Source organism: Juglans microcarpa x Juglans regia, chromosome 6D (assembly GCF_004785595.1).
Source record: "Juglans microcarpa x Juglans regia isolate MS1-56 chromosome 6D, Jm3101_v1.0, whole genome shotgun sequence".
Taxonomy (NCBI): domain Eukaryota; kingdom Viridiplantae; phylum Streptophyta; class Magnoliopsida; order Fagales; family Juglandaceae; genus Juglans; species Juglans microcarpa x Juglans regia.
The window spans coordinates 3,311,819-3,325,102 of NC_054604.1; the positions used below are offsets into that span (position 1 = coordinate 3,311,819).

At 33.4% G+C, this 13,284-nt stretch overlaps 1 protein-coding gene across 1 annotated transcript; it reads right to left on the reverse strand.

Annotated features, from left to right (window-relative positions):
- Positions 1 to 306: 306 nt before the first annotated feature.
- LOC121235032 (1-deoxy-D-xylulose 5-phosphate reductoisomerase, chloroplastic) lies at positions 307 to 5,319 on the reverse strand. Its single transcript, XM_041131233.1, has 12 exons — positions 5,073 to 5,319; positions 4,564 to 4,742; positions 3,857 to 3,943; positions 3,553 to 3,678; positions 3,404 to 3,466; positions 3,152 to 3,301; positions 2,887 to 2,954; positions 2,356 to 2,467; positions 2,118 to 2,222; positions 1,740 to 1,861; positions 1,037 to 1,183; positions 307 to 848 (listed from the first exon to the last, which is right to left on the reverse strand). The coding sequence occupies exons 1-12, from the start codon at positions 5,158 to 5,160 to the stop codon at positions 680 to 682; spliced, it is 1,416 nt and encodes a 471-aa protein (XP_040987167.1). The 5' UTR covers positions 5,161 to 5,319; the 3' UTR covers positions 307 to 679.
- Positions 5,320 to 13,284: the final 7,965 nt, after the last annotated feature.

A 13,284-nucleotide genomic window follows, 5' to 3' on the forward strand; every position in this document is an offset into this window, starting at 1 on the left:
CAACCAAAACAGGCCGTTTGTGAAGTGTCCATACCTGCGCTAGGCCTTGAGGGCAAAACCCATCCTTAGTTTGGGTCCAAAAATTTATAAAAAGGCCTTCCAAAGCACAAGCTCAATCCATTTAACGTTTGTTTGGGATTTACAGTAGCAAATGAATATTTTCTGGTCCGGGTATACCCGGATTCCCGGGTCGGAACCCGGATGAACACCCCTAGCAGCAAATGAATATTTTCTGTCAAAAAACACTTTTTAAGCTTCCAAACTCTGCATGTTTGATATTGCAGTAGAAAATAGAATTTTTCATACTAGAGCTTGTAATCGTAGAGCTTTACTCCATTATCCTATTAAGATTGATTCCCCTCGATATCTTTGAATTTAAGTACATAAATACACTTTTTTTTTTTTTTTTTTTGAGCGCTTGACCAGAGACTCAAATGGCTAGGTGAACACATTCAGACATTTCGAATCTATCTTGGAACACAGATTTCACTTAACCATTTTCATTTTTATGTTTGATACAATGGCTTGGCTTCCCACCCAAATCCAATGTATGATACAGTTAACTCCCTCCCCGCCAAAACCCTTGGCAAAATGCCTACTTCTTGCAGGAATTCAACACCTTCTCCACTCCCCCAAATCGAGCCAATTCTGTCAAGGCCATCAAGAGCTAGCTGTTCACTCATGCAGGAACGGGTCTTAAACTGGAAGACTCAAGCACACTCGCAGCATATTTTCTTGCCCACAAGTCGTAATGTATAATTTCCTCAAGGGAAGGTGAAACCACCAATTCCTCCCGATGCTTCTCGCATGTTCGCTCCACAACCTTGAATATATCTAGATAGCCGATCCTGTAGGCAGGCAAACGTGAAGCTCAGACATCAAGAAATTTATCTATATAAGCACAAGATCGCATTATCAATGTAGATCTATCAAGAAATAGATCTAGACATTATCTGGACAAACAATAATTCCACTAAGGAGGAAACCAATGTTTGAATGGATACATTTGTATAAACCAAGAAACAGATATACATACTTTTCATCGATAAACATCTCCACAGCTTTCTCATTCGCAGCACTAAGAACCCCAGTCATGGTGCCACCAGCACGTCCAGCAGCATATGCAAGATCCATAGAAGGGTATTTTACATTGTCAGGGGCTTTAAATGTAAGCGAACCAAGCCTGCATAAACCCATTTCAACGCATATAATCAAAAAAGAGCACAGACAAGAAGTTATAAACATGTTGACCCTTTTGAATTACTTGGAACTTATTAGTCATCACACCTAATCGACTCATGGCAAGTGGATGAATACTTTTCTAAGTGAGAACGATTATTCAAGACCCTGAAGAACTAAAATAACAAGGGTTGGTCGGCTAATTATGCCTCTCTCATCCACGACTATGGCTATCAATACATATGGCTGGCATAATTTCTAGAGGGTTGGCTTGCCTAAGCCGCCCCTCTAGAAAAAGAAAAAATAAAATAAAAGGTCCCTAAATTCCAGTCACAATTTTCTGACTTTATACGAGAGTCCAATATGATAATTCATCTGTACATATAAACGAAGTGGATTAGAAATGCATGAATTGAAACCTCTCACTTTTATCCAGGGAATTATGGTAATTCATGGGAGGCAATTAAACCGGGTAATTTATGGAAGAGACCCCATGGGTGTCTGGAAAGAAAATTACATTGAGCTTAAAATCATAAGATGATTGGGGAAAGGCTATTTACTTGCAAAGATCAAGGCGGGGCCAAGTTACTTCAGAACAATAGATTCTGTCTGGCCACGACATTGTGTAGAGGATGGGCAAGCGCATATCCGGCCACCCCAATTGTGCCAGAACAGATGAGTCCTGTAAATAAAAAGAAATAATTAGAGATAGATAAAAGAAGATTTTTAAGATATAAATACACACACACATACATATATATGTGTATATATATATATATATATATATATATATATATATATATATATATATATATATATATATATATTGAAAAACATCATCAATTCTATTTCACTGCCTCTATACAAAAGCATTTACTCATGTAAGACATCTTCTACATGATGAAAGGCATCCACTACGCAGAGCCTAGAAATTAAACCTGCGTTTCAACCATTGAATGGATAATAGATTGTGGATGAATCACAATTTCAACATCATCATAGTCAGCTCCAAACAGATAATGGGCTTCAATGACTTCAAGGCCCTGTTAAAAGAAAAAAAAAAAAAAAAAAAAAAGAAAACTTAATTTCTTGTTGCAGGCAACAAATACACTAGCTGATAATGGAATGGCAACATGGTATTCCAACTAGAACTACAGATAACATAAAGGTGCAAACCTTATTGAAAAGGGTAGCAGAGTCTACAGTAATCTTTTTCCCCATATTCCAGTTAGGATGCTTCAAGGCATCGGCAACTTTAACTTCTTTCAGTTTATCAACAGGCCAATCCCTGTCGGTAACCAAGGAATCAAATTGTTCAATCCAGGTTTCTTAAATGTTTTAAATACCAGAGGTAGGAAATGTGATACTCTGAAATTGACCATGAAAGAATTATACCAGTCAGATATTTTACATGCAAGGAAAGGAGCTTTCAATGTTTGAATTAAACGGAATAAAATATATTATTGAACTCTTAGAAAAGATTTTATTTGTGCTTACTATCTGCTCTTGAAAAAGACTGTATATTCTAGCTCACTAAAACTATTTTGAGTTTCAAATAAATGAACAACCATTGAGCTCTATATACTTACAAAACAAGATACAGGAAAAGATCCAAATGATGTCGAATTGTACTAATTGCATATTGGCTCCAATTTTGCAAAAGAGATATACAATTGTTGTTACAAGCTTAAGTGGTATCTTAAATACCTGAAAGCCCCACCAGACGCAGTCAAAATAATGCGCCGAAGTGCACCCTCAGACAAGCCTTGAATACACTGAAGAAAGGAGATCTTTTAATAAGTGGACTTCGAGGCAAAATAATAAGATGATCGTTCAAGTGCAAGAGACAAGAAGTTATTTTAGGAATGCTTCATTGAACTACAAAAACAAAACAAAAATAAATGCAATGGGGGTATCTGAATATGCATGATTTGTTGGATAAGCTTAGCAATTTATAATCGTGTTTTCATACCTGAAATATGGCAGAATGTTCTGAATCAGCAGGAAGAATTTTTATGTTATGCTTCTGAGCTAGAGGAAGGACAAAAGGACCTCCAGCAATCAAAGTCTCTTTATTGGCCAAAGCTATGTCTTTCCCTGCTTCTATTGCAGCAACTGTTGGCTGAGAAAGAATAACAAGATCATTTCAGTTAGCTAATGTATGTTTATATATAAAAAAGTATCAGGTTTAGTTTGACCCTACGGATGTTTTTTAGGGATTTACCTTTAGTCCTGCACAACCTACTATTCCTGTAACTACAGTGACTGCATCTGGGTGGCGGGCGACCTGAAAAATAATAGAAAGTATCTATTGAATAACAAGAATGTCTTTCATTAGCCAAAAAAAGATCCAAGGACGAAGATGGTAACAACCTCTATGACTCCTTGCTCCCCAGGAATAATTTCAGGCTTTTGTTCAATATCAGCCAAAGCCTCCTTGAGTTCATCAACTAGAGACTCGTTTCTTACGGCAACTAATTGAGGTTTGAATGTTTTCACCTGTCCAGTAAGAACAAATATGTATATGAAGACGGTTTGTTATAGTGCTAGTTTGATATTAAGGAAAAACAAGTAAGAACAAGATTTAGATCATGCCATCTAAACCCCAGATTGCTAGGACATTAGTCGTTAAACCCCAGTTTGTTATAGTGCTAGCTGAGATTGTATAAACTGCTACCTGATCTGCAAGAAGAGTTACATTTGAACCAGCTGCAAGTGCCACAATTCTAAATTTATCTGGATTCTCTGCCACTATGTCCAATGTCTGTAAAACAGTACCAAAGCTGAGTATGAGCAACTAATGAAGGGTTAAGACATACATGTAACGCCAAGCACTAGTTTGACTCCTGAAACAAAAAACATCTGCCCTAAAAAATTAGTGAAGATAAAAAAAAAAGGAGCTAGAGATAAAGAGCCATGTCAATGCAAATTGCACAATCACCTTCATCTCAAACTACAATGTGTAGAATATGGAATTGATACTGAAAATGAGAATTCATTCGGTCAACCCATATGCAGTACAGAGTTGTTCAATTAGCGGCCAAGTAAATGCCTTATTGATGTGTTGCTCAGCAAAATAATTGAAAAAAGAAAACGAAAAAATGTATTCGTCTCAAGCTATTTCTTTATAGTGCCTGTTCGGTAACATATGGTGCTATCAATTTTTATTGATCTCAAAATCTGCTATTGTTGTCAGTTTGTAATTCTCTTTTCTTGACCTTTATTTCAATCATGATTTGCAATATCTAGCTATTATCAACAACATTATCCCATGATTAGAAGAATTCACAATTCTAAAAACAAAACATGTTTCACAGAAGTGCAGCCACAAATGGCTCCTGAATTATAGTTTTATCTTCAATCATGAATTAAGTATCTTTTAACCTGAGTTCCGATCGACCCAGTTGATCCTACAATGGAGATAGGCTTTGGACCATCCCAAGTCTTACGAGCAAGTTCTGGAACAGCTCGTCCTGGCCATGCTGGTGGAGGTGGCTGTGCAGAACAACAAACTCTTCTCCCATATACCTCTCTACAATCCTTCCTCTTTAAAGCAAACCCAGCTAAACATCATAAGAAATAAACATCATAAAATTAAGGCCCCACGAGTTCGAGATTGCCGAAAGAGAGAAGATATTTTTTCTCATTCCATGCTCAAACATGGAAATCTAATGCGCAAAAAGCTACGAAGTCCAACAATAAACGGTTTTCTTTTCCCACGTTTTGCACTTTATTTTTTTTTTTTTGGGGGGGGGGGGGGGGGGGGGGGGGACTGGAGTAGAAAGAAACAGAACTCTCCGCTGAATTATGCTAAAACCAAAAGCAAGCAGCGTAAAGCAACTTTTCTTATGATCACTCTTCCAAGTTATTTTTATGGCAGAAACGGAACCCACCTGGAAGCTTGGGGAAATAGGTAGACTTGGCGGAACCCAAGAAGGGGGTGGCCTTGATTTCAGCCGGAGAAACCAAATTCAGAGCCATCAAAGTATTCAGCTTTCTGATTCAAAAAAGGTTTGAATTCAGAGGCAAAGAACCGGAAATGCTAGAAAGACTGGAGAGACTTGAAAAAAGATGCTTTTAGGCCAATTTGTAGCCACAGAATCTGCATTAGCTGATCGTGATATATAGTATACGCAGAAGCAGAAGTGCTATATAATTATGCAACCAAACAAAATGCGAAGTGGGGGATAGCGAGGGATAGCGCTACCATAAAAGGACGAAAGCAGGATAAGGACGCTAGACGGCAGGGGAACCAAACTCTATGACGTCGTTTTGATTGGGGACGTGGGGATGCTGGAGATCGCTCTTGCGTTGATTCCTTTGCATTCGGTCCAAACTCATTTTCGGACAAAATAAAAAAAAATAAAAATACTACAGCTAACATTTTGCTGGTAATTAACTACAAGAAAAACTCCTGATAAATCTTATAAAATAGATATATTCTTTTATGCTTTTCAATGCTTAAGGACAATACTTAAATATTAATTGGTTTTGTTTTATTCAAAATTAGATAAAAACAATGAAAGAGTTTGCTGGACTCCTATAAGAGATGTAGTAGATAGAGAGTTCGTTTAATACACCACACTCGCTGAGTAATGATATACTCATAATACTTTTTATAATATTTTTCACAATACATGATGTAAAATGAGAGTATTTTTATAAAATAATATTACTTTTATATGGTATTTTATAATAATATCTTTTATTTTAAAACATAATTGTGAAAATATGTTGTAAAAAGTATTGTGTTTGTCATTTTTCTTTACTGTTTTAGAAATCTTTAATTTTTTTTTAAAGAAACTTGTTATTAGATGAAAAATGATAAACCTACAACTATTTTACAATCCTATTTAAAATGAAAAGATAATTATTTAAAAATGTGAACATTAAATCCAAACCGTTTTATTTCCTTTATACATTTTATTTACCAACTCCATTTAGTCCGAGGATAGGGAACATATAGATCATCATAGTACTATAAGAAAGCTCTCGACCGAAAAATTCCAACCTCAATATTTTTGCTACCTAGTAAAAAAGTTGTAAAAATGTGACTGACTCCATTTAGATCAAGAACAAGATATACATATCATAAGATCATGGTAATATAGTAGAGAAAAATAATAAGCTTACAACTCTTTTTACAACTGTTTTACAAGCAACCGATGAAATTCTGTCAGTCCATGAAAACTAATTTCAATTTTACATAAATACTCTCCATTTAAGGTAAAGTTGTAAAATAACAATAGTGTAATTACTCTACTATGGGAAGCAATCGAATCTCTTGGTAGGGTTTTCGTGTCAGATACGGTTTTGAAAGTGCTTTCAATCTCTTATAAGTCATTTGGCATTGTATTTCTCACATTATCTTATATTCAACGCAATTAATAGTGATGTCCAACCAGAAACCGTTGAAAATTAATGTGGGAAAATAAAGATTGAGGTCCTCTAGAGTAGTAATCTAGCACTGAATTCCACTAAAGTTTAAACCATTATTTTCCAATTCAATAATAATTATTATTATTAAAAAAAATTCTATACGCCATAACTCTCATCTTACTTTTATCACACTAAGTATGATGTGTATCGTACTTAGCACTGCTAGCATGTGTATTGGGTTTTGGTTTTTTTTTTTTTTTTTTTTTTTTTTTTTTTTTTTTTTATATTTATTTAAATGGAGCTAGCATGTGTATCCACTAGGGTACTTGCCATAACATTATTCTAGGATTATGGACTAGACATGACATTGCATTTGTGCATAATGTAACCGAGAAATGTTAGGTAGATTGGTCGATGTTTTATATCGATTGGTGCATTTTTATTTTTTATTTTTTTAAACATTAAAAAATGCACTGAATTGTTTTTTTTTTCTTAAACATTATGAAATATATTTCTTAATATTTAAGGAAAAAAATTAAGAATGCTCCAATCGGTGCATTCTATTGGTAGACTTATCGGTTAATTCGTAGAAGCGCTAAATTTAATCATTGTCTACTCTAAATATGATAGACAAGTTTTACTATATATTTCTAATTATTAAAATTGGCATATTGTATTTTCGAACTATAAAAGAGTTACAATGCGCATCTTTAGATTACTTTTTTTTTTATCCATCTTAATAGATAGAATTAGACAAACGTGTTATTTATCAAGTTTTTAAATTTTGAAGAAGTTGTCGTTGGTTTTTTTCCTCATATTCTTCTTATTAAGAGTACGATGTAATGTGTTAGTTTTAATAATTAAGGATACAATGTGTAAAATGCTCTATAATTCAAGAGTGATAAATATATTTTAGCGGAATCTTTTCAAGTAATACTTATTATGTGTATAAATTGCAAGCTGACATTATAATTTATAATTAAGATCAATTAGAATGAATATGGGTTTATACCGAACGCAACAATTATTATAAATGTCGGAATGAATTTCATTTCATTTTTTGCTCTAGCAATTATTATAAAATGCTCTAGCAATTGTTTGTTTGCTACTCTTGGACCCATCCTATATCAAGTTTGACCGAAAGCATCATATATATATATATATATATAGTCAGTGGTTATTTAATTCTAAATAGTAATTTTTATTTTTTTTATTAAATTTTTTTATTTTTTTCGTTAAGTCCGTTAAGTTATGTTAATTTACCAAAAGATCCTTAAACTCTTGATCATTTGACGTGTAGCTCACTTGTAGAATTTAATGAATGATCCCGTTTTACCAAAAGATCCTTAAGAATCTTGACTATTTGACGTGTAGTTCTCTTGTAGAATTTAATGAATGATCATGTTTTACCAAAAGGCCCTTAATAGCCCTGTGGTGCACATGAACTGAAGTCTTTTGTTCATGTTCCTTTTGTTCTGATAGTGTACTCATTTTCTTTTCTTTTTGTTTCAATTCTTTTAAAAATAAAAAATTAATAATATTTTATTATTATATAGAGAGTAAATAGATAATCTAATATGAATACAGACCAATACTCATACTTTACTAAAGTTTAGTTTTTTTTTAATTTTTAAATTTTGTCTTTCTTTAATCTTGTATTTTTTTTTCAAACAAATAAACTACCGATTTTTTTACTTTTTTTTATTTAAATCATTATGTCAAGTGCTCCGAAGCTAATGCATCCGGGGCGGCAAGTGCTAGGCATGTGTGTGGCTCCTCATGATATCTGAGGTGGCGAGCATCATGCATGCTTCGTGCATCACATTGCTCGATCTCTGGATTGGGGTGGCTAGCAATTTTGTGTCCGAGTGGGAGAAGAAGTACTTTTAATCTCTATGATACTTACTTGGGGAATTTGAATAATGTGAAATATATAGATGCTTATCCCTTGAATAGTAAGCAAAAATAAATTTAAACTTATTCTCAAAAACTGCCATGATGCATGTCTTGTTTCCTAATAACTCCAAATTAACAACCAAATTGTCAATCGATTTTTATTTAATTTGTTCCTTTCTTTGATAGTTAATTAATCATAAAATCGTGCGATAACACATTTATTTATATTTAATATGTAATTTATGTTTCAAATTTGAGAATTAAGCGACAATTTTGATAGTTTGGTGGTCACATACTCATATAATTACAAAAAGAAGTATGATTTTTCTAAAATAATAATAATAATAATAATAATAATGATAATAACGAAGGAGGAATTCTATAAAAAATTTCAATTAATTACACCATTAATTAATATGATCTAACTATATATTAAAATGGTGTCACGAAATTAATTTTAATTAGTTCATATATATTAATGGTCGAATGAGATGGAATTTCAGGAATCACGAACCAATAATATTCCTATGGCTAAAAACAACAAAAAAATATTAATATTAATATTAATATTAATAGTACTAATTTGTCTTGGTGCCAATTAGCTAATTAAGTAGATTGTCCGTCGATTAAAACATGTTAAAGGCCAAAACTTGTTTTACTCGTGAGACGAGTCTTCGCTCGCTAGAAACAAAGAGGCAGTAGGTGAGGACAGAACATGAATCATTCAAGTTGGGCAAAAACGTTCACAGAAAATGACAGTTTTTTTTAGTCATCAGACAAATCATGATGCATGCATGCATCCATGTTCTAAAAGACATGTTTTAATGTCATTGCAGGCTATTTTCAACAAGTAGTACTTGTTTCGTATGCTTGTAGTTTGTTTGTGCCTCTCATATTTTATATAGTACAACTTGAAGGGTTTATTTGGACATAAAAACGATTTTATCTCATCATTACAATTTTTTTAAATTTTCATATAAAATATAATAAACAATTCAATTTTTCTAAATTTTAAAAGAATAATAATATATATTAAAAATAATATTATAACAATATTATTCACCCCCTTTGTTATGCAATTAGATTTTACTATGCATAAACTACTATTCACCTCCGTACTTCATAACTGACATTTTTTTTTAATATTTTTTTATAGAGTATGGGGTATGTACAGTAAATAGTAACTTATGAAAATAATTATTCAAAGTCAATTGTATCAGTCTCGAACTACAGCTAATATATTTTGGAAAATTAGTTGTCATTTGATATTCAAATCTATTACTCCCTCGTTTGGGAAAAAAATGTAATTTAATATAGTTTTACCTCAGACAATTTATAAAAAAATTATATTGGACACCCGTGTGAAGTATATATATGAAGTTATCATGTTCTTCCTATGAATAACATTTTCTCGCCACATTACCTTATAATATCTTCATCCATATAAAGTAATAAATTCATGATGATTAATTAGAATAATATTAATTATTTCCGCACATTGCGCCAGTCTACAAGTAGTTAAGTATAAAATTATAAAGAATTATTCTATTTATAAATCTACATTACTTATACGATAAGATTTTATTTCTATAAAAATATACAGTCGTATAAAGTATAAGGAAAATATTATGAACAAACGATATATGATTTTGTGAAACCAAGTTCCACTTGAAAGTTGGGACCAATGGCATTAGACGTTCCAGATCCGATTGTTCTCTTTACTCTAGATGTAATGCGTGGTCTGCACGTGCCGCCACCGCTAGTAACGACCCCCGGTCGGCAATTCGTCACAGTTTTTTATTGCTACGCTATGTTCCCGCTCTCCCTAATCAAGGATCGAGTAAAAGTGGACGTGAAAGTTTCTTCTAACTAGTCCAAACTAACAAGTTTTAGCACAAAACTCTTTACTGCGGCTTCTAGTCACAATTTTATAATCTGTTTATCAGATTATATAAAAACTGTCACCAAACGAGAAATTGGTGAGAGCCATACTTTTGGTTCCAGATCTTTTTTTTTTTTTTTTTTGTTGTAATATGTTGATTTGGAAAGACTGTAAAAAACTTTCACCTCATTAAACCTTATATTTTGTAACCGTTAGTTTATCGGTGAATGTTCTCCTTTGGTGAGGAAAACAAAAGTTCCACTTGAAACTCTTCAGGAAGGTACGTACGTACCTCATTTCTTATATAATTTTGGCTCATCATCATGAATGTGACCAAGAACGTACGACTACGTACGAACTAAGGGTCCAACTCGAACTCCCTCCAAGAAATTCTTGTTCTGAGTTATTAAAAACAAGAGAAAAAAAAAGAAAGAAAATATAAAAGCAAGTTTAACATAGAACAATGATCCGACTGCAACAATGCAATACTGATATGAATGCACGCCCTTGCGAGAATACCTATGCACTATATTATATATATATATATATATATATATATATATATATCCTACTGTGACTCCACTAATGACAGCCAAAAAAACATAAAATCTATGCAACATTTCCAGCACATGAGTGCCAGAAACAGTTTTTCTGATAATTAACCATGATCACCGAAAGCAATACCTAAACAAAAAGCATTATTACCAGAGAAAGCATTTAGATATTATCATGCACGAGTCGTTAAGATTACTGGGGAAGAGCACAGCACGCGTACACCTCTCATTCGACTCAGTCAAGCAATGGTCGGCAAAAGTGTCTGTCTAATCTTAATGCACCCCAAAACATAAATAATCGAAATTGGTCCATGTGTTGAAATGTGAATGGCTTGTTTACAGGAACATGCACCGAGAGTGCACAGACAGATTGACAGTATAATATATAGTTTTTTAGATAATGCTTTCGGCCAAGCTTTGACTACCCATAAAGCAGATCCATTCTGCAGACAAGACCTGGAAGATAGGCTTTTGTAACACTTTTTTTTTTTTTTTTTTTTACATTTTTTAATATATTTAAATATTTTTAAAAAATAAAAAATATACCAATACACTTAAAATAATTTTTTTAATCATCAAGTAATAAAAAAATAAAAAATTTCGAGCGGTCAAATATAGCAGTGAAAATTGGTGGGCATTCAGCTTTTTCCTGAAAGGGATTATATAGAATAAGTGGTACTGGGTCTAGATATGCTTGTAATATAATGAGTGAAAATTAAAATGCTATTCATGCTGGTTGGTATATGGTAATGGCACTCTCTGCTTTTATCTATTTCAACTTTGTTCAGCCATGAAAGTCATATCTTCCATCCTAATTCTGGTATTGGATTATAGAACATTCATGACATTTAAACCATTTTGAAAAGTTGAACAGTATAGAACAGGCATTTGAATTTTGACCCGTAAATAACTGCCTTAACTGGTTGCTGCAGCACACTTGACTTTAGCTAAAGACTGAAATTTTGATGACTCAAATGTGGATGAGACTCTGCACGCTCTAAATTTTCTTTTGGGGAGCATGAAAGATTGCTCATATTTTTTCAGGAGTTCAAAAAATAAAGCAGGGACAAGTAGAAATATGGGATTTTTTTTTTTAAAAAGGAGAGGTTACATGTCCAAGAGTGACCCCATCTCCAGATTTATTGATAAATAAAACTCTCATTTATAGCGGAGAAATACCAAGATTAGAGGACATTCCAATAAAATAACAAAGTACTTAAACAACTAATCAACTCTCAAGTAGGAATAAGGGAATTAAAAGCCAACAAAGCACCCAAATCTCTACAGCCTTTTAGATTCCACAGCCGGACTTGTGCGTGGATTCCAGACAAATTTGCAAGCAGATTTAGGTCCTTAAATGGCATCAGTTCTTATGGAAGAAGACAAGCAAAAGGAGTGACACAACGTGGAGAGAGGGAAAGAATAATACAAAATATGGTCTGAATCAATCAAGTTAAGAGTTCGCTTTCACTAAAGATGTAAACTTTAACTTGATAAGCGGTTTTCGCAATGAACTTTTAGCAGATTCATCGGAACACTCATCTGCAGAGCAATGAAGGAGGTTCTGAAACAGGGAAACGAGTGGTCAGACCTTGCTCTAGTTTCGTCAATAATTAAACCCTTTTTAGCCCAGTCGCTCACGATCTGGTGCAGACTCCCCAGTACCTCCTCCCTTTTCACAGCTTTTTCCTCCCGAGTCTCGTACAGCCTTGCATCCTCCATGAAGAACAACTGTAATCGCATCCAATTCAGAAGGCCCAGCAGTTGAAATGTGTTCCCATGGTCAACTACTCGGTGCATTCACTGGTTGATTAAATTTAGGCATACTGCCCTTAAATCATTATTTGCCATGATATCAAATGATTGATAGATAAGTAGTACATAATAAATTGTTGTCCAATTATTTAATATCACGTTATGGAATGATGAATAGCAATATTACATCAGAAAATTGAAAAGCTGAATTATTATAGTCAGTATGCAAAAAGCCCGTAAATACAGAAAATAGCCTACTGGGATGTTTGCAGTTGATGTTATAAAAAGCAAAATAACAAATAGGAAATTGTATACAATATCTCATTGAAGAGAAACCAAGCCCTTTGATCTAAGCCTGAATTGGTTTGGGACATACTATGCAGATTGGATTGGTTCTGAAGAAACTTCAGATTTAGCTGTTCAGCAGCTAACTGTTTAGCTCGTAAAATCAATGTGAAACTCGAATCAGCTGCTAAACATTTATCTACCATAAAACATTCTTCAGTCTGAGAAGTTTAGGAATTAACAATGAAAGTTTTGCAAATAGGCTACAAGTATAACACACCCATAGAACGAAGAAAAAAAGCCACAAATGCTTGCATACAATGAATGAAAATAATGTATTAATGGTTCCCCCTC

What these genes read in the sequence shown, in the direction of transcription:
- LOC121235032 (XM_041131233.1), bottom strand. Translation starts at nt 5,160, where the DNA reads ATGGCTCTGAATTTGGTTTCTCCGGCTGAAATCAAGGCCACCCCCTTC. An exon ending in TAACTCTTCTTGCAGATCAG is followed by an intron (nt 3,679 to 3,856) that starts GTAGCAGTTTAT and finishes CTTACTGGACAG; the next exon opens with GTGAAAACATTCAAACCTCA. An exon ending in GAGATGTTTATCGATGAAAA is followed by an intron (nt 849 to 1,036) that starts GTATGTATATCT and finishes GCCTGCCTACAG; the next exon opens with GATCGGCTATCTAGATATAT.